Source organism: Mustela nivalis, assembly GCF_964662115.1.
Source record: "Mustela nivalis genome assembly, chromosome: 1".
Lineage (NCBI taxonomy): Eukaryota > Metazoa > Chordata > Mammalia > Carnivora > Mustelidae > Mustela > Mustela nivalis.
Genome location: NC_139020.1, coordinates 41,818,764 through 41,840,906, shown reverse-complemented (window position 1 = coordinate 41,840,906; position 22,143 = coordinate 41,818,764). Strand labels below are relative to the sequence as shown.

General features: G+C 37.5%; 2 protein-coding genes across 6 annotated transcripts in view; one reads left to right on the top strand and one right to left on the bottom strand.

Annotated features, from left to right (window-relative positions):
• The window catches only part of ARL13B (ARF like GTPase 13B), a 70,452-nt gene extending 56,696 nt beyond the window's left edge, over nucleotides 1-13,756 (bottom strand). For 2 of the 4 annotated variants that reach the window (XM_082742408.1, XM_082742410.1), the window contains exons 1-2: nucleotides 13,667-13,756; nucleotides 13,403-13,564 (exon numbers count right to left, since the gene is read on the bottom strand). In XM_082742408.1, the coding sequence (XP_082598534.1) occupies nucleotides 13,403-13,461 (59 nt within the window). In that variant the 5' untranslated portion in view covers nucleotides 13,462-13,564; nucleotides 13,667-13,756. Of the gene's footprint in view, nucleotides 1-13,402 lie in introns of all 4 variants that reach the window. The other 2 variants (XM_082742407.1, XM_082742409.1) reach the window with 1 other exon arrangement.
• A 5,762-nt stretch (nucleotides 13,757-19,518) lies between these two features.
• The window catches only part of PROS1 (protein S), a 79,620-nt gene continuing 76,995 nt past the window's right edge, over nucleotides 19,519-22,143 (top strand). Inside the window, exon 1 of one of the 2 annotated variants that reach the window (XM_082742392.1) lies at nucleotides 19,519-19,904. In XM_082742392.1, the coding sequence (XP_082598518.1) occupies nucleotides 19,829-19,904 (76 nt within the window). In that variant the 5' untranslated portion in view covers nucleotides 19,519-19,828. The remainder of the gene's footprint in view (nucleotides 19,905-22,143) is intronic. The other variant, XM_082742393.1, reaches the window with a different exon arrangement.

Genomic DNA, 22,143 nt, shown 5'->3' with positions numbered 1-22,143 from the left:
ATTAAAACCACAGATTTGGGAATAGAGAGAGAAAGCCACAGCATAACATGGGTGTCATGTTAAAGCCATGGGGCCACATTCTTCTGGGTTTCTGCCAAGTCATTCTATACAAACAATCATCCCAAAAAGGGTTAAAAAACACACATACACACACATACACACACACACACACACACACACACACACACACACACAAAACTTAGATGTTAAGAAGGGGTCTTCTTTTTTCTCTCTTGGTCTGACTCTCTTGGATCTTGGATCTGTTTGTTTTTGTTTTATGCCAGATGTAGTCGAAGGATCCATATAACAAAAACAAAGGACAGAGCTGAAGGGGTAAGGCAGTCCAGTTATATGGATCATACACTGAGGAAAAACAAACTTGGTCTTGCAAAAACCAAACTGGTCGTTTATTAAACAAACAGTTACTGATCGTCTTCTGTACACTAGACACCAGTGTTCTAGGTACTTAAGATATGCCTGTGTATTAAAGAAACTACTACAACAAGAAAACAAACAAAAACAGATACAGAAATTCTTCCCTTACTAAACATACATGTTAACTGGCAGGAACTAATAAATATGTATTTATTAATATTATAATATTATAAATAATACATTAATAAATATAAGAACTAAGTACATTATAACTATGTCGGAAGGTGGTTACATACTATGAAAAAAGAATATACAGTAAAGCTGGCTAGAGGGAGGCAGCAATAGGGATGGAAGCTGGGTAGCAGTTTTATGTCTGGTGAGATGGGCAGGCCTCACTGAGAAGGTAAAATCGGAGCAAGGCCTTGAAGGAAGGAGCTAGTTGTGCAAATATCTGGGTCAAGAAAGAATATCTAGGGCAAAGGCACTAAGGTGAGGGCACGCAGAAATGTTCTACTATCAGCATGCACGCCAATGTGGTAAAACCAATGGAGCAGGGAAGAACAACAGGAGTCAGAAATACATCAGAGGCCAGATCATGGAAGGCCTCGTAGGTAAGGGCTTTGGCTTTTGTGAATGAAGTTGATTTACTCTCCATATTAATTATTTTTTCATCCAGGAGCCATAGTCTTAAAAGTTTTAACTGTCTCTACCCATCATGAGGAATAAATGGAAGTATATCTAAGCTTGAATCAGTGCAAAAATAAAGTAAGCCACAATTAGCAGCATCACCATACCCCAACCCTAGTCAGCCAGTGGAGGGTCAGTGGGAATGCCAAAGAGAGCTATGACAGATTATGAATTTCAGGAGCTGAGATAGTATGTGAGTTCTGGATACTTCTACGCATGTAGAAATTACACCTGCTTTATCAACTGTGAAAAATATGCATTTACTTCTTAAGGAAGCAGTGCAATATTCTGGAGTATAACATTATTGTTTTGTTTGAAGAATTCACAACTACTAAATATCAAATAAGATTTAAGTACAAATTATGTGGTGCCTGGGTGGCTCAGCTGGTTAAGCATCTGCCTTTGGCTCAGGTCACCATCCTGGGGTCCTGGGATGGAGCCCTAAATCAGGGTCCCTGCTCCACAGGAAGCCTGCATCTCCCTCTCCCTCTGCTACACTTCTGCTTGTGGTCTCTCTCTCTCTCTCTCTCTAATAATTAAAATCTTAAAAAAAAAAAAAAAGATTTAAGTGTAAAATAATCTCCTAAGCAAAATATAGCAAATGTCTATCCAAAAGAAATAGATAATGTAGCATTTATATAATATTTTAGGTAATTCAAATGACTAGATATACAATGAATTAGATTAAAATAATATTAAAAATAATTCAATTGCCGTTTGAAAATTTATAATGTATTTAAAGATCTACCATCCTTCAGACATGACCATGAACCAAAACAATTACTACTGGAGAACAAAATGCCCACATTATGCTTACTTGATTCCTTTATCCTATAAATATTTATTAAACACCTTGTATACAGCAGCAAACAAAACATCCACAATTCCTAACTCACCCGAGAGCAAGAAAACAGGTATTAGATAGGTATGTGTGATTACTGTTTTCATGGGAAAGCACAGGCAGCCACAGGAAGAGATGGCAGGCAACCATACCCACTCTATAAGTCAACGAAGACCAACTGCAACTAGGTTAGCAGTTTCCAGGAATATCACGGATGTGATGTTTTCTTATGCCTTATGAGCCAAAGTGAAAAATCTCAAATAGACTTTTTTAAGGAAATGGCCTCTCATTCTCTATTACACAGGTTGCATCTTCTGTTTTCTCTCCATTCTTGTCAAGATTCCAGCTAAAAGAATATTCTAAATAATTGCTATTACACATTTTGAACACATTTGCTCTTAAAGCTTGCTATCAAGGGTATTAGCTTTTTACCTTAAAAACTTCCTTTTTAATAGAATAACAGGTTCAAACAAAAAAGTCCTTCAAACATGAAAATAACACATTGGAAAATTGTAATTTTGCTGAGAATGGCACAAAATAAGTCTCTCTGGATTTCTTTTTTACTTTGACAATCTTGAAAGTAGTTAATTTTTTAGACCATACACCATATACTTGAAAACATGACTTTAATTAAATATTTGAGGTAATTAAAGTCTTAATGAATAAACATAACATTAATAGTACAAATTAAAATCACAGCATGAATTACTGCAATTTCTGATTAACAAAAATTAAATTTATACTTTCAGAACAGAATGGATTTAAAAGGGTAACATTCACCTAACACTCAAAATCTTATGCCCTTCAGAAAATGAAGACATACACTCTAACACATGTTAAAATATACATGTCATTATAGCTATTTAAAGTATGGTAAATTACCACTGATTGGGAACAGTTCCCTGTGCCTACGACAAAAGAAGGATGGAAGACACTCTGTATCTTTTTTTAACCTTATGATTACTGATCAAATAAATATATAACCCTTCAATTGAAAAAAAAAATATATATATAGTGTGCTTAGGTTTATAGTCTCTGGAAAAGTTGATACTAGCAATAAAAACAAATCATTTGGTCAGACAATAGGCATTATGGACACAAAAATACCTGAGACTTGGTTTTCTATCTCACAGTACTCATCTTCTAATGAGAGTGACTAAAACATAAACAAATATTAGTACAAAATAAACAACAGATACAGAAATTCTTCCCTACTAAACTTAAATGATAGTGGCAGGAGACAATAATAATAAATAGAAGAACTAAAATTAGTACATTGTGACAGTATGACAGTTAAATATGCTCATCTATGTATACAAGATATTAGAGTAATAGAGAGCAAGAGGACTTTATCCAGCCTAGAGATACAGAAGGTCAGGGAAGCTCCTTACAGAAGGCAATGCCTCAGCTAAGCTGTTAAAGTAGAAAAGTTTGCCAAGCAAGGGGAAGGTGAAGATGCATGGTAGGATGAAGAGATTCCAGACTGGGAACACTGCCTGAGAAGATACTGCACCCAAGGAGGGGAGGAGAACTCGCAGGGTGTAGAGTCGCTAAAGCTAGGGGTTAAGAGTACACCTCAGTAGAGCAGCCTTAAACAAAAGAAGGACACGTTTGTTAGACGCACACATAATCACCACACAACAGAACTACACTTTGAATCTAAAGTAAACTTGATATACTGCTACCTTAGGAACTAGTATCAACAAATATTTAATCATGTGACTTTCTCAGCAGTTGAAAGTGATCACTTCACTCTTATCACAGTTATCCCTCAGTCATTAATTATATATCAAACTAGAAAGGCTGAGATGGAAAGCACTTGGCAGTATTTTAAGATGTATAGTAAGTTTCCTCTAGTAACAAGTAACAGGGATTGTGTGCGATCTGATAGATTGCCAAGAGCTCGGTATTAGACCTGCATTCAAGTCCGAGATTTGACACTTCCAAGCTATATGACCTGGGCTATGTTATTTAACATCTCAGAATTTTATCAGTAAAATGAGTTAATAATAACATCCATCCCACAGGGATGTGGTTAAATGAAATATGACAACACAAGTAAAGTGCTCAATGCCTGTGCCACAAAAATAAGTGCTCAACCAATGGCTATTCTTATTACAGCATAAAATTCAAAACAGGAAGTCCATGAGATGAGAACACAGAACAGGCAGGGACCAAATTACAGAAGAAAATGAATGGGTTCAATTTTATACATGTTGACCGTGCTCACTCATCTCACACTGAAGTCTGAAGCTGAAGAAGAGATCTGTCCTGGGTTTATGAGACATAGTAATTAATTAATTAAAACTATGAGAACAGATGAAAGATCCGAGGGAGAACATATGAAGGAGAAGAGCTAGGGGTGAGGGGGGCATGAAACCCTGAGAACCTTTGAAGAAACCCTTAAAACTGTAGTTAGAAAGAAATGAGGAGACCAAAGAAATGGCAGCATTGGGACTAGTATCCAGAAGGCTTAGAAGATAAGCAATACCAAATACTGCAAAGTTTTGTAAAATTAATTTTTTTTTGGTAATTGCCCCAAATTAAGTAACTCAGTAGTAAATGCTCTCATCTTTTCCCAAACCCTGCAATATCCAATGCTTTGAATTCATATAGTGTGTCTTAATGGTTCAAAGCTACTTTACCCTATCATTTATATTCATATTATCCTTGTAAGTAGAGAAGGTACAAGTTACCCATCCCTACGTGCTCATAAAAAGTTAATCAAGAGCAGTTTCCATGGGAAGTTTAAATACAATGGTTTGTAAAAACAGTAATAATTATTATTATTTTAAAGGATAACTTAAAACATTTTGTTTAGCCTATAATTTACTGACTTATATATATGCACACAGATACACATCAGAAGCCAAGTAGTGTGGCTCATTTTCATCAGAGTATCATGACGTTTCCCTTACAGATTTAGGTCTATCACAATCGTAACTTAGTTCATGGAACTAACAGAAAGTAGATTATGTAATACAGGTACACTAACATGAATAGCATGAATAGCATGCTGTTAATAAAACCTAACCATGATATTGATGAAAATCTAACTATGGCAGTTAAAATCCTGCTTAGAATCCTTAAACAAAATTAAGTCCAAATTCTGTAGCCTCCTCTTCTGCCCTCGTCAGCAGGCCTACTAATCAAGGTACTCCCCTCATCTTTTCTGTCCTTTCTGACGATTCTTTGCTACCACAGCAAACAGATATTAACTTTCTTATGCAACTTCTCATACAGTGTCCTCTACTGGAACTTGTCAATCAACTCTGTAGCCCCAGCATCAAATGTCCTGTGCACACACACATTAAGCATCTTTACTGAATGAAATAGCATAATATATTTTCTAACTCCCCCATTTGCTGAGTAAATATTAAGAAAAATTAAAATATATAATTTTCAGTTGATAAAGTACTACAATGGATTTAATTTATATAAATCTTCACATAAAAGTGACCGCTCAATCTTAGAGAATGTAATTAAAACTATCTATCTTCTGGGATGCCTGGGTGGCTCAGTTGGTTAAGTGTCTGCCTCCAGCTCAGGTCATGATCCCAGGATCCTGGATCAAGTCTCGCATCTAGCTTTTCACTCAGCAGGGAGCCTGCTTCTCCCTCTGCCTGCTGCTCCCCCTGCTTGTGTTCTCTCTCTCTGACAAATAAATAAAATCCTTTTAAAAAATTATCTTCTTATATCAAACTGGCTTAAGTTTTCTGAAAACATTTACATGCTCAAGGTTTCAAGGTAATAATTAACAGTGAGAAAGATTTTTAAAAGTGAAAGAAATCTGAGTAAAAAAAAAAAAAAAAAAAAAAAATTAGGGGCCCCTGGGTGGCTCAGTGGGTTAAGCCACTGCCTTCGGCTCAGGTCATGGTCTCAGGGTCCTGGGATTGAGCCCCACATTGGGCTCTCTGCTCAGCAGGGAGCCTGCTTCCTCTCTGCCTGCCTCTCTGCCTGCTTGTGATCTCCTCTCTGTCAAATAAATAAATAAAAATCTTTAAAAAAAATTAAAAGTAGGGATTAAGAAGGTCAAAAGCTTGTTTTATACATTTGATCTGAGTCTCTTTTTATATAATAGATATACAATTTGATATATCAGAAATCTAAGCAATATAATACCAGAGTTTTGAACTTAAAAAGAATTTGAATTATTAATTTTTATTGAGTGACATTATTGCAATCATTTGAACACCTACAATTCTAAACTTCCTAACTTGTCAACTAAGGAGACAATGCTTCAAATGAGATAACTACATAAAAACTATTTCTTTTTTTTTTTTTTTTTATAAAAACTATTTCTAACTTCAAAAATACGTTGCAAGTCAAAAATAAACTATTTTCAAGAGCCTAGGTGGCTTAGTCATTAAGCGTCTGCCCTCAGCTCAGGTCATGATCCCAGAGGCCTGGGATAGAGTCCCACAACAGTCTTCTCACTCAGCAGGGTGCCTGCTCTTCCTCTCCCACTCCCCCCTCCTCCACCCCGCTTGTGTTCCCTCTCTCGCTGTGTTTCAGTCTCTGGCAAAAAAATAAATAAAATCTTAAAACAAAACAAAACAAAAAAACCATTTGGGGGGCACCTAGGCGGTTCAGTCAGTCAGGTGCTGCCTTTGTCTCAGGTCACGATCCCAGGGTCCTGGGATTGAGCCCTACATCCAGGTCCCTACTCAGAGGAGAGTCAGCTTTTCACTCTTCCATTCTCTCTGCCCCTCTCCTTGGGCCCATGTTCTCTCTCTGTCTCAAACAAATAAAATAAAATCTTAAAAAAAAAAACAAAAACTATTTCACCAAAACACTAAAAAAACCTAAATACATCAAATGAGTATTACTGAAAATATTTAGAACTACATAAAACAAGTACTAAATTTAAAAAGTAGCATAAACACATGTAGGAAAAATGACTTGGGAACACCATTTAATGATAAATGTGTGTGAGAGAGAAAAAAAAACCTACCACAAAAAAAAATTGGTATAATAAAAAGTTTACCACCCAAAAATTATGCTGTGATTTTAGTGTACAAATGCACTATTTTCTGACATTTTAGTTCAGATTGTGGAGCCCAGGATAATATTACATCAAAATCACTATCTAAATTTATGGACCATTAATAAATAGAAAGGGGACCAAACTTGGGGTCATATGCTAGTTCTGAAGTCGTAAGTCAAAATCTTCATGTCAATTTGTTCAATTCTAAATAATTAAGGCATAGAATCAGAATGTCTCTAGGTCCCTTTTTATCCTAAAATACTAAACTTCTTACTGAGAATACACAAGAAGCCCTAGGGGTTTAAAAAGAAATGTAAAACATTCCAGTTCTGCATACAGCAATCAGATAATCCTTTCTAATCTGTGTGTACAGCTTAATTAACAAATTAAAAACTCAGCAATTTCTATAAACAGTCTAGGATTTACGGTTATATTTATTAAAAACAAAATGATGCCTATTAAGGTACTAAATGTTTCCCCATTGAAAAAATTCATAGCAAAGATGACATGCCCTATCTATCACAGTTTGCTTTTACCAGACACCACAGTGATGTACAAAAAGCATTAACCCACAGTGCTTAAGTAACGTCTCAGTCTCTTTACAGCTGACAACAGTGAACAGCAATATACCAATAAATCTGAAGTAAAGTATTGATAAGCTGAGTTATGACATCAGAAAACACAGATGGACAAGAAACTACTCCCAGCTAGTGGTTACCTCTAGGGAGGGATGGTAGGAGATGAATAGGGTGCAAGGAGCTTCAAAGATTTGTTATCTATTTCTTTAGAAAATGAAATGTGATAACTAAAGGTTAATACTTGTAAAATCTGGGTAGTAGGCACATGAGTACTTACTATATTTTTCTTTTTAAATAATGGAAAATATTTTTATTTTTCATTGCAGTATTACGTTATTCTTGTTGCCAATTTTTTTTCTCATTTAACTTGATATTAATTTTTTGCTTCTCTTAGGTGGGCCATTTCTGAATTCACGACCTTGGAAAGCTTAGGAAGCACAAAATTTCTTCAAGATCCCAGTAAAATTACACCCCTTACAAAATCCTGTCTTTTATTCTGGCTAAAAATCTTAGAAATCATCTTTCAACTCTTGCATGTTCTATCATATTTTATATGTACTATACTATCAACTATATGCTACCTGGCATACATAATAGGAGTTCAGAGTATATAGATAATAATATGCAAGGGTGAGGACCTACTTACAAGGTACTGAATATACTAAACATCATGGCTTGGGTTCTACATCCAGGACAAATGCTGTTCCCTATACACAGAATAAATGTTAATAGCTTTAAATGTTAAAATTAAAATATTAAAGTACTAGGTAAAAGTATAGGTGAATATAATCTTGGAGACATATAATGGAATATAATCTAATTATTACACTAAAAGAATGGTGTCTTTGAATAAATAATTATTAAATGTTTATGGTTCAAACACCATAAAAAATTTACAAATATAACAAATGGAAGAAAAATATCGGTAATATATACTACAGAGAAATGGTTACTACTATATACATTTAAAATCTCAGAAAATTCAATAAGAAAATGCACCTGCCCCAATAGGAAAACAGCAAAGGAAATCATAGGGAAATTCCCCAAAGAAGAAATATGAAAATCCAAGGAAAAAATAATTTTACTAGGAATCAAAAAATAGGAACTAAATGCAGACAGTACTTCCCCCTAGAAAAAGTTTTTCCCCCCTGAAGAAAACAAGTGGTGATTCTCACTTTTTTGAGGGGAAAAGGCATTCTTATACACTTCTGGTAGTAGTAATAATGGTTGATTTGTTTTTTGAAAGCCTTTCTGAAGAGCAATTTGGCAATATATAACAAATACCTTAAACTTTTTCATTTGATCTCATCATCATTTGATTTTAAATTCCACTTCCAAAATATTTATAGGAGGGTGCACAGCCAAGCATTGTTCACAATAGTGAAAAATTTTTAATTTTCTAATTATTTAATAACAGGAATGATTAAACATACTTTGGTGAATCTATACAACACACTACTCTAGTTCATGAAAAACATGTAATGAAGCAAAAAGATGTTAAAGCAAAAATAAAAAGAAGCTTCAAATTAGCTGTCTATTATCTCTTGTTTAAAATTTTACACAGATAGAAACCATCAACAAAAACAAAAAGGCAAACTACTGAATGAGAGAAGATATTTGCAAAACATAGATCCAATAAAGGACTAATGTCCCAAATGTATAAAACTTAGGATAATATATAAATTGACACAACTCAAAAAAATAACCGGATTAAAAAATGGGCAGAGGACCCAAACAAAAGTTTTTCAAAACAGAACAGAGATGGTCAACAGGCACACGAAAGGATGCTAAGTGTCACTAATCATGAGGGAAATGCAAATCAAAACTCTTAAGATACCACCTCACACTGGTCAGATTGGCTATTATCAAAAAGACAAAAAATAACAAGTGTTGGTGCAGATGAAGAGAAAAGGGAAATCCTGTACACTGTGGAGGGGAACTTAAATTTTCCACTATGGAAAACATATGGAGTATGGAGGTTCCTCAAAAAATTAAAAATAGAACTACCATACAATCCAGCAATTCACTTCTGGGTATCTAAAGGAAGAAAACAAAGATAGCAATTTGAAGAGGTACATGCACCCCTATGTTTACTGTAGAATTATTTACAATAGCCAAGATATGGAAGCAACCTAAATGTCCATCAATAGATGAATAAAGATGTGGTGTATAGATACACAATGGAATATTATTTGGCCACCAAAAAAAAATAAAAAAGAATGAAATCCTGCCATGTACAACAACATGGATGGCCTAGAGGTATGATGTTAAGTGAAATAAGTCAGGGGAAGACAAACACCATATGCTTTCATTTATTCATGGAATTGAAAAAACAAACACAAATCAAACAGAAAGAAACTTAGAGACAGGAAACAAACTGTTGGTTACCATAGAGGGAGAGATGAAATAAGTGAAGAGGATTAAGAGGTACATACTTCCAGTTACAAAACAAATAAGTCATGGGGATGTTATATACAGTATAGGAAATATAGTCAATAATATTTTAATAATTTAATATAGTATCATATGGTTAACTTGACTTACAATGGAGATCTTTTGGTAATGCATAAAAATAGCGAATAAAAAGAGAATTTACAGTTATATAAGAGATTCTACACCAAAATATAAATCTTTGGGGGTGAGACAGCAGGTTACTAATACATGCCACTTTTGCTTAACTGTGTTTTCAATGTTCTACATAAACATTCATCACCTTTAAATAACAATAAACATGCATTACTTTTAAATATTTTTAAATAACAATAGCTTCTGTCCACAAGCTATTCTTCAGGACTCTATGAATAAACATCTCATTACAGTACATGCGTAAGAAGAGACAAATACAAGATGCTAAGCAATTACAACGAAAAAGTAAAGAATCTAGATGGAATTCAAAGAAAGGGTCCTGAAAGAGAAGCTCCCAACTGACATGTGAGGAATGATTAGGAACAGCCAACCAAAAAAAGAAGAGCATTTGGTGAGGAATGGAGGGACTAGAGAACTTTATTATGGCAAATCTGGCATGAGGAATTTGGACAGGAGGAAAAAGGAAAAAACATCACTGACAACAGTGTAGAGAATTAATTAGAGGGGAACAGTGGGAAGTCTGTCAAAGAAATGTGGGACAGAAATTTTATCTAAAACAGAGCAGTGCATATGGAAAGGCTAAGAGTGTAAGACTTGGAAGTGGTATTAAGCCCATACAAACCAAAAGACGATGATTTGAGAGATCAAAGCACATATAGGTATCTAGGATTACTTCTTTTCTTGACTTGGAAGGCTGAAGCAATTTGGCATGGAAATGAGAGAGGATACAAACTCAATTTTGAATGTGCTGGGATTGAGAATTCTTGTGAAATGCGATATGTAAATCTTCAAGTGGTGGAAGATGAGTCTTTGTGCTGGAAACACGGACTTCAGAGTCAATGTTTAAGTGCCCACTGAAGTCACTGTATGTGGTGAAACTGCCCACAAAGGGAAAATATACAGAAGAAAAAAGAATTTGAAGACAGAACCCTGGGGAAGCCTTGAGAGTGAGATGATGAAGGGCTAACTGGCAAAAAAAGTTAGAAAAGGTAACAGGCAGAAAGGTAAAAAATTTAAATTCAGGAAAAATAAATCAGACAATTTTAAGAAGAAAGAGATCTTAAGTGTCAAATGAGGCCAAGAGATTAAAAAGAATGCACTGGATTTACTAACCAGGCAACATCTGCTATAGTGAGAAAACTGAATTAAAGGGTCTGGGCAGAAGTCTTCAAAAGCAGAAGTTAAGGAATGCATAAGAGGAGAGGAAGGTGAAGTATCAGTAATCTATTGCCAACTGTTTAGTCGAGGGTGAAGGCTGAGAGGAAAGGTAGTGCTGCAGGGACAGAGAGTTGCTTATTATGGTAGACACAGAATAATGGCTTCCCAAATACGTCTACAACCTCATCACTGAAACCTGTGAATATGTTACCTTAAATGGCAAAATGAATCTTCCAGACAAGATTAAGTTAAGGATCTTGGATAGGGAGCTTATCTTGGGAGTACCCTGGTAGACCAGAGGTAAATTCAAGAATCCTTATAAAAGGGACTCTGAAAAGTCCTGATAAAAGATCAGAGGAGAGAGATGTTACATTATTGGCTTTGAAATGGAAGAAGGGGGCCACAAGCCAATGACTATAGGCAACAGCCCCCCCCCTTTTTTTTTGCTGGAAAAGGCAAAGGAAAACAGATTCTCTCTTAGAGACTCCAGAAGGTATGCAACTCTCCTAACCCATTTTAGACTTCTGAGCTCAGAACCATGGGATAATACATTTGTGTTGTTTTAGGTCACTATGTTAATAGTAATTTGCCACAGCAGCAATAGGAAACATTCATTTTGGGTTGTTTTTTTTTTTAGGTAAGAGAGGCTTGAGCCTGTTTACATTCTAAAGAAAAAAATAGAAGTGAAGCTGTGAAGACAAAAGAGAAAGAGAACTTGTACTTTTGATAAAACTGAACAATAAACTTTGGGATAAAAGGTTAGGTTTATTCTTGTAACCCAGAAGTTTTCTCTGTGATCTCTAGCAAAATGCTAAACAACTAAAGCTCACCAAGAAATGGGGAAAAATGGACTAAAGAACACAGCCACCAGAATTAGCCTTGAAAATGAACCATTCTTCCACAAACATAGGAAGGGAGGAAGGGAAAGGAATCTATACTGGTAAGTATAAAATGAATTGGGGTGTGTAACTGACCAATACACACTTGTCTCCTAAGATCAGAAGTCTGACTTACTGAGTGCTACCTGCAAAGCATCAAGTACTTGCATAAATTTTCTTTCTCAAAATGCTGTAAGACAAAGATCACCCACACTTCATGGGGGGAAAGTGCCAAAATTTCTAGGATTCAGACATGAATCTGTTTGACTCAAAAACACTATATTGAGAAATCTGGCAGACACAACAATAGCCAAGTGATCAAAGTTAACACTACGAGTAATAAAACTATCAACATAATGCAACGCTGGATACTGAGAAAGACATGTCATCTCTTCGGTATTCCTCTGCACAACAACACCTTTATCAAATCACAAGAAAAACAAAACTCTGTTAAAATTTACCCTTGGCTTAATTCCAAAGTAAAACTATTAAAAAGTCAACATTATTTATCAGGAGTAACAAAATAGGTTAAGCCTAAAATGCATCATTTTTACTGCCTCTTGCCTAGCAAAGTGCCTGGCACATTGTATTTTGTCAACAAATGAGTGAATATCAAGTAGCAGGTGCTAAATCTTAATACATCTAGCTTTTCAAAATGAAAGGTTAAGAAGCGGACTCTTAATTAAAGGCTTAACTAGATTCCCCATGAAAACTGAAGCTATACTACAGTTAAGAAAACACTCCATTAGCTAGTCTCATTTAATACAACACTCCTGAGGCATAGATACTATCACCCCACATTTAACATATGATGAAGGTGGGGCCAAAAGTGGTTAAATCATATAATTTATTAAGCAGTGGAGCCAGATTTCAAACCCAAGTCCTCAAAAACAGTGAGTGAATGAGTGTGTACGTGGGCCTGTGTGTGTTTTTGAAAGGAATGTGTGGATGTTACGAAAGCTGTATCCCATGGTTCTCTATTTAAAAAAAAAAAAAACCCCATTAAATTAGCGTCACAGGAAATATACACAACGGATAGTTCCCAATTCCACGCATAAAATCCACAACTTCTTAAGAAGTTCGAACCCATTTAAATAATAACAGTAAGCATCACTGAGAACTTAATCGCAACTACACAAAAAAGCTACATCCTCCTATCTCTTCCTCGGGGGACAAGTCAAATTGGGAACAAAAACATCCCCCGCGGCCTGAGACTCTTCCCAGAGGAGAGGGGTAGCGTCCCAACCAGTCCCTCGGGGTGCAGCTGTCCCTCCCCCCTAGGACCGCACGGAGCCAGTCGGCTCCAGCTTACCTGACGGGCTCCCGCCACCGCTTGAACCAGCTGCAGCAATTGGCCATCAGACTGAACATGCCAGGCCGTACCTCCCGCCGCCTCCCATCCGAGCCTCGAGCGAGAACGGGCCCCTGGTTGCCCGGGGCAGAGTCCCGGGGGGCCGCAGTCGCTCCCAGGCACCTGTGAGGCGGAGAAGTCGGGAGGGAGGTCAAAGAGGCTAGTCCCCAAACCAAGCCCTGATAACCGTGCCAGGGACCCGCGAGCGAACAACGGCCTCCTCACCCAGGTACAGCCCCGCCAAAGGCGCAGATACACAGACCCGAACAGGGTTAGCGGAGCCGGGCCAGAGAAACCCCCCCCCGTCGACGTGCTGACGTTCCTCCCAGGCGCGGAAGGCCCGCCCCCAAGCACCGCCCACATACTTCTCCAATCATCGTGCGACCGCCCGTGGTGGGGGCAGCTGAGTGGCTGAAGGAGCCCGGCTCCCTTCCCCTGTGGAGGCGGGGCGGGGAGGGGGGTTGTCGTCACTAGGCAACCGGAGCGTCCAGAGAGGAGTTGAAAAATCCCAGACAGATCTTGGGCAAGGCCTCTCTGCACACCCGCAGAAAATGTGTTGCCAGTCATCGAGGGTGCTGTTCCTCGTCTGTCCCTAAACACAACTGAGATCCACAGATCTCAGGTCTTGTGCGTGTTTTGTTTTGTTTTATGAAGCAGGGTTGGGGACCCTCTGGGACTCTGGCGGACTCTGGCTGCACAACTACAGAAACAATACACTGGGGCAGTTATTACAAATGAAGAACAAGGGAAAACTCATTTGCTAACTAATAATGCAGATGACAGTGACTTTTAATCTTTATGTTTACTGCTGTTTGTTATATAAAATGTAAAATTGAATTGTATGGTAATTATTGTGGGGAGATATACAAAATGAATGCAAAATGAGTGAATATCAAGTACCAGGTGCTAAAGGAAATAATAGGTTCATTGTAGAAAATGTGAAAAACACTAAAAAATGAATAAGATGAACAAAATAAAATTTCACATTCGCCACCCCAAAATAACAAGTATTAACATTTTAATATATGTTCTTCCTAGGATTTTTAGATAATGTTAGATTGCTAACTATTTGTTTTCTGCAAGATGGAGATGGTGATCTGCTGGCTGTTTTTTTAATATGTTTTAGTTCATTTACAAGGATATGTAATATCTGCATATATATATATATATATTTGGGGGCGTGGGGAGAAATGGCAAGTGCATTCCTGTAGGGGAAAAAATGCACACATGATATGTAGGGACCTGTGTGCCCATTCCATTTCTACTTAAATATATTTTTTCAAATTTTGGTAAAAGGAGAGAGGGCCCTGGGATGCTCAGGGTATCCAGGGGAAAATAATGGTTTGCTACAACACATTTGGTTTAGTTTCTTATTGTTGTTTTTTAATATTTATTTATTTATTTCTAGAAATGAGAGAGAGTATGCATGTGCATGAGTGGGAGGCAGAGCAGAGGGAGAGAGAATCTCAAGGAGACTCCAAGCTGAGCATGGAGCCCTATGTAGTGCTCTTCCAGGGATTTTGAGATCATGACCTGAGCTGAAATCAAGAGTCAGACGCTTAACTGACTGAGTAACCCACTGCCCCACAACAGATTGAGTTTTTAAATTATTTGTTCTTTATTCATTCATGTAACCCTGATTCGACTCATATACATCTCTTACAGCTCACCATCTCCGAACCCAAGTATCCCATCTGCAAAATGGGAATAAAAATACCTACTTTGCAGGGTTGCTAAGATGATGAAGTGAAAGAAATAAAGCTTAAGTACAGTTTCTAACAAATAATAGATAGCAGATTTTAAATTTGGTGTCACCGGTCTAATAAACATTCATGGCACCTTGCCTCCTACCTCTTTTTCTAAATTGCTAGTTCACTGTTTTCATTGTCCTGACAATGTTTTCTTGTTCACTGTTTTCATTGTCCTGATTTGATAACTTCAAATTTCTTTCCAGTTGCTCAAGGGTGCATGACCTGTACTGGTTTTCCTAGCCGAATCCTCCCTTCATCAGTGCCAGATGCTTAATCTACCCAGACTGCCCTGTCCAGACACAGTAATACTTCAATTCTACAGTGCTAAGGAAGAAAGTTAGATCATACCTTCACAAATTTTCTTTTCTCACTGTTACCTGTTTCTTCTCATTTTCTAATATCTGAAGACATCTATCTTTTCTTTTCCAAGGTTAACCACTTTCCTGCAACTTTATCAAACATCATGTTTCAACTTTTCTGAAATCCTGTTCGTCTGATTATTTCTTCTCAATCCAACATCTGAACTATATTGCTCCCCATTTTTCCCCTAGATCTTTGACTGCAGTTTCCAGGGTGGATAGTGGGTGAGAAGGCAAGGCAGAAAAGATCCACAATTCCTCCTTAGATATGAGCCAGATTTGTAATGTTCTGCTGACTCTTTACTTTCATAACCTGACTTTTTAAACTAGTGGCTTACCACTAAAATCCTAAAGCACTTTTTTTTTCCTGTTCACTCTTTTTATCAACTTAACTGTGAGTGGGGTTCTGCCCCATCAATCTACTCAAAACACATTTTTTAATTAACTTATATCTCCTAATTGTTAAATCAGTTCTCATTTTCTTTTTCATCAATTAATACATCTAATACAGTTAACTCTTCTAAAACTCTTTCCTCCCTCGGCTTTTCACAATTATGGACTATTCTGGATCTCACTAATCATTCCACCTTCAGTTTCCCATATGTACTTTCCAAGATCTGACTTTATCCCACTGTATTCCTTTTTAAAAACATGTTCTCTTGGAGAATCCAATTACTACTCCTATGCCTAATGATACTTACTATGTAGATGTTCCTTCAGCATTTCTGGAACTATACTATATACCCCTTTTGTTCCCCCAAAATATATCCAACCCCGTCTCTACTTCGTATCTGAGAATGATATCTCAACAACCATTTCTGGTGCCAAACTACAGTCGGGTCAGTTAGTAAACTAAGTTGACTACTAGTTTTTCAGTACATTAAGTAGTTTGATATACATAAACACTGCACACTATTTTCAGTTTTCTTTCCCTTTTCCATACATACGGGTAGTTCTTCCCATCCTCTAGAAGTCATGAGACTTTCCTTTGTCCAGTGAAATGAGTGAAATGGAAATTGTGGAAGACTATGTTAACTTTAAAATACTACAAAATCAAAACAGTATGGAATGCTGAGCCAACACAATGAAGATGTCTGCCCAGAAAGTCCTGCAGTGAACTTCCTAGGAGTAAGCAATAAACACTCACCTTAAACCATTGTAATTCCATGACTATTTCACCATAGTCTAATCTAAATTACTCTGAATGATAAAAAACAACCTTGCTGTCATTCTAGCTAAGAGTCTTATTTAATCCCCCTGGGATTATTATCTTCCTAAATGTTACTTGATTTCCTTTTCAAGCTTTATTGAGAGATAATTGACAACATATTTAAATGGACAATATGATGACTTAATATATGTATACATGGTAAACATGCTTCACACAATCAAGTCAGTTAATCCATCCAACACCTCACACTGTTACCTTTCTTTTCTCTTTTGAGAACACACTTAAGATCTCCTCTCACCAAATTCCAGTATATGATATAGCATAATTAACTATAGTCACCATGCTGTGAAAGGGTATATAAAGCAGTTTATGTACCTTTATTAACTTCTCACCATTTCCTTACTCCCAGCTCCTGGCAATGACCAATCTATTCTTTGTTTCTATGAATTTGCCTTAACAAAAAGAGAGAGAGAGATTTTACTTATTTGAGAGAAAGAGAGCACAAGCACGAGCTGGGGGAAGGGACAGAGGGAGAGGAAGAAGCAGGCTCCCTGTTGAGCAGAGAGCCTGACTTGGAGATCAATCCAGGACCCTGAGATCATGACCTGAACTGAAGGCAGACACTTAACAGACTGAGCCACCCACGCACCTCTCTCCCTGCCTCTTTTTTTAAGATTCTACATATGAGCCATCCCATGCAGTATTTATCTTTCTCTGGCTTATTTCACTTAGCATAATGCCCAAATGCCATACATAAATGTGACATACCCATATCTATCTATCTCTATATCGCACATTTTCTTTATTCATTCATCCATTGATTAGACTTAGCTTGTGGTTTCCTTATCTTGGTTATTATGAATAATGCCCTAATGAACATGAGAATGCAGATATCTCTTCAAGATAGTGATTCCTTCGGATATGTACCCAGAACTGGGAATTTTGGATCATATGGTAGCTCCATTTTTCATTTCTTGAGGAACTTCCAGAGTATTTTCCATAATGGTTGTACCAATATACATTCCCACTGTTCTCTGCTTATTCATCAACACTTGCTGTCTCTTCTACAAAAGTTACTTGGTTTCTAATCTTTCCTTGCTCTGATCCATTTTGCAAACATTTTACAAAGTAACATTCTCAAAGTAAAAACAACGGAAATTACTCCTTCTAAAACAAACTTACAAACATATTTAGAAATGTACTGAAAATAAATTTTGGGCAAGTGAAATTGACTAAGTATTAATTTATTGACCTAAAGCCAGATACCACCTTTACAGAGTAAACTTCTGAGAGAAATTAAAAACCTGAAAATTTTTATCCAAAGCTGTATTATTAAATTTTATTATTAAACATCTCAAAATATGATTTTTCAAAGTTTGACATTACAGTAGTGGTAGGATACATAATTTTTCATCACTGACAAATTGCTGACACTGTGATGCACATTTATGATACTAAAAACATAATCATTTTAATCTCCCAAAGATTTTAGGAGAGAAAGCTTTTTCTTTTGGGTAACATGTTTCCTTCTTCAAACTTTTTATATTCTTTTTTATATTGGGGATATTGGAGATGGCTATGAACATTGTCAATTCATGATTTTGGAACTATTCTCTCCTTGTGAAATTTTGAGATTTCAAAATTGATATTCTGCTCTTAACTCCTCCTCACAGGATGAGGAGAGTCCCAAACCGAACCTTAACTTGAAAGATTCCTAGCTTAAATGCATTTAAATTTTAATAGTTGAATAAAGTACTTAAAGTTCATTTTGTTTAATGCTATGATTGTTAGCATACCAAACAATTCTACAGAGATTAGAATTATATTCAGATTTAAATCACTTGGGGCTGGGAATAAACTGGTGAATAGACTGATATGGTAGAGTCAGACACAGCAAGAAGGAAAAGAATTTCAAAAAGAGAAGAATAATATAGTCAATAATTCCCTCACAAGTGTTCTTATCAGAAAAAGTGACTCTAATATCAACTTTCATCTCACTGGGTCACAGAACCACAGAAAGCTAGAGCTAGAAGAGACCCTTGAAGGATGATCAGTCTCTTGAATTTCATACACAAACCTAGGAAATCAATCGACAGGTTAACTTGGGCAGAAATTCTAGAAGTGATAATAGTAAATATGCCTTCAGTAATACTATTTCATACATAGTATCTGCTTTACATGTTATCTTTTAAATCCTTATCTCTTAAATCCTTACATTAACATTATGAAAACCCTCTGTTATCCCCCATTTTAGAGTTGATACAACTGAAGCTTAGAGAGGTTAAGCAATTTGCTTAAAGTCACAGAACTAGTAAGTGATAAAATTAATGAGATTTGAATCAGGCGTTTTAGCTCCAGATGCAGCCTTAAACATTACGTAAGATTTCAAATGTGTATGTCTAAGCACAAAATGCGGGGGTTATATTCTAAAAATTAAAACAAGCTGCTTGAAAGTGATGGAATTTGATATTCTTTTTTTTTTTTTTTTCCTCAAAACATTTTTTAAACACCATAAACGCAAGAACAAAAGAAAACTGGATGATCCAAAGTATCCCATTTGCTTCCATTATCTCTGGTCTCTGGTGCCTTCCTGGAGTTGTTCGCTTCTCTGTTTGATTAATGTCTTCATCCCAACGTCCTTCTGTCTCTGCAGCACTGTTCCTTCTAAGCCTGGACCCTCCTTCCTCTGAGTCCTCAAAGTGCCCGGGGCCACTCAGCCTCCCCCCACCCCCCAGCTCCCTGGCGGTTGCTACTACGTCTCCTTCCCCTTCCCCTTGGGAAAGTTCCCAGTGCAGAGACAGGGAACGAAACTCGGGGCGAGGAAGGATGTCTCAACAGTGTCGACTAGGCCTCCACCACTCTGCCTGAGCCCTGCCCCCAGCTTCGTAAAGCTTCCTGGAAATGTCCTCGTTATCACGTCCCCTCTCGGGCTGGGGGCTGGGAGCGGGCGGTCCCCCCCCCGCCCCCGGCTCCCGCTGTTCCGCCGGAGCGCTCGCTCGCAGGCGCCGCCGCGCCGCAGTCCTCCGTGAGTGGCGCCCGCGCTCGCAGGTCCCCACCGCGCCGCGCCACCGTCCGGGTCCCCGCCCGCGCCTCCGCCCGCTTCGCAATGAGGGTCCTGCGTGGGTGCTGCGGGGCGCTGCTGGCGTGCCTCGTCCTGGTGCTCCCCGTCTCCGAGGCAAACTGTGAGTAATCAATAGCGTGCTCTCTTCTCTCCCCAGCGGCAGCGCCGACGGAACCCCGAGCCCTCCCGGTAGGATTTTCTTTGCTGGGGCTGCAGCCTGCTAGAAAGTTTCCAGTAAGTCCTACCCATCTCCGGGCTGACGGAAGCCGCCAGTGGATCTAGCGGGCAGTAACCGTGGGGCAGGGGCAATATTTGCCCTGCTCTAGGCTCTTCGCTACTGGACAGATTCAAGAACCTGGGGGACACGGAATACCAATGAAGGAATTACAACACCTTACCCATTTGCCCTCAGCAGCTGAAGTTCCCAATCAGAGGGCAAGGATGAGCATTTTCCAGTATAACAACAGGGAGAAAAAGGCAGCCTATTATGTTTTCTCTTGGTACTAGCCGCTGTCCCCAGCCAGCACCCCTTGCTGAAATTTACCTCCCTTTTGCAATTTCTGGACTTTGAGCTTGGTTTGCTTATCTCAGCAGTGACAAACCAATTGTTTTAGGATCACTGCTGGTTTGCAAAGCAGGAGGCAGATGTCATTTTCTAACCTTGAAATCAAAAAAACTGCTAAATGTTGTGTTTCGCAGATCATTTTGTACTAAGTATTTTTAACACTGTCACTGATCTGAGGCCATGGCATGAATTCTCTGTACTTTATCTTTGTATTTCCAGTTCTTTATGTTCCCATGGGTGGATTCAAGGCAGGATATTGAGTTTTCTCTGAAAAGTATATAAGGAATATCAAGGCATTTAGTACATTTTTTTTAAAGATGTATTTATTAGAGAGGGAGTGAGAGCAAGAGAGCAAGAGCTGCAGGGAGGGGCAGTGGGAAAGGGAGAAGCAGACTCCCTGCTGAGCAAGGATCCTGATATGGGGCTCTTTCCTGGGACTCTGGGGTCATGACCTGAACCTAAGGCAGACACTTAACAGACTGAGCCACCCAGGCGCCCCTTAGCATTTAGTACATTTTGAATGCCAGTGAATTTGTGTTCAAAGTTTAAGGATAGTCATTGGTTAAAAATGCTTACTTATGCTACGTTTTATTCTCAGGAAATGGTATGGGAGAGATAAACTCTGAATTGCAGAAACTTGTACGCTTCCTAAAGCTCCTATGGAAACTTTTCAAAGATAGTAATTTTAGGAGACATAACTAGGAATTTACTAAATTCCACTAGTTTGCATTAGTTACTGATCAGGATGATCAGTAAAATTCTAATTTAAAGGTAAAACTAAATTAATTAAAGTTCTAATTTAAAGGTAAAAAATTACTTGTTGATCTTATATTAAAGAGCTGCAATAGCAGCATTACTATTTAAACCACTATCATTGAGCCTGTACGTGGACCATATGCACAAATTCATTATATAGTTCATTACAGTGTTCAAATATTTGCCTGATAACCAAAGAGACAAAAGTAGCTTTCCAGACTCATTGCTTGTCATGCAGGAATGTGCTAAATCTTTCTTTTTGTACAGATTGTTACATTTTCACTGAATCTAGACACGGTTAAAAATGATGTATATATCTGTGCATATTATACATAGGTAACCAAACAATGTATGTAATGAAATACACTTGTTACGATAGAGTGGAGAAATTAATAGTACAAATATATGACATAAAGAATCGTTGGCCCTATATTGACTTTATTTTAAAAAGTATGAGTAGTTTAATTGGATTAAAACTCATCTCTGGTTAACTGATGAGGAAACCGAGGTACAGATGGAATGTTTTTACTCCCTAAGATTTTAAATTTGAGATAGAATTAGAACTCTAAATATTTGATTTATAATTCATTTGTTAGTCCATGGAAACACAGTTGCTATTTAAAGAGAAAGGTTTACAAATCACAGTTTTAGTTTTGAGAGTTGGTAGAAACTCTCCAGTTCAACTCCTTCATTTTAATAATAAGAATTGGTCAAAGATGTTAACTGACTTTTTTATTTTTTATTTTTTATAAACATGTATTTTTATCCCCAGGGGTACAGGTCTGTGAATCAGCACTCACCAAAGCACATACCCTCCCCAATGTCCATAACCCCACCCCCCCTTCTCCCAACCCCCCTCCCCCCAGCAACCCTCAGTTTGTTTTGTAAGATTAAGAGTCACTTTGCAGACATTTATATATATGAAAGATATTTTTACTGTCTCTTATATTTTTAGTAAATATAAAACAGAGGCAGATAGGGGGAGAGAGATTTAAAATATATACCGTCTACATATTCCATCAGTTGCCACTAAGGGCTG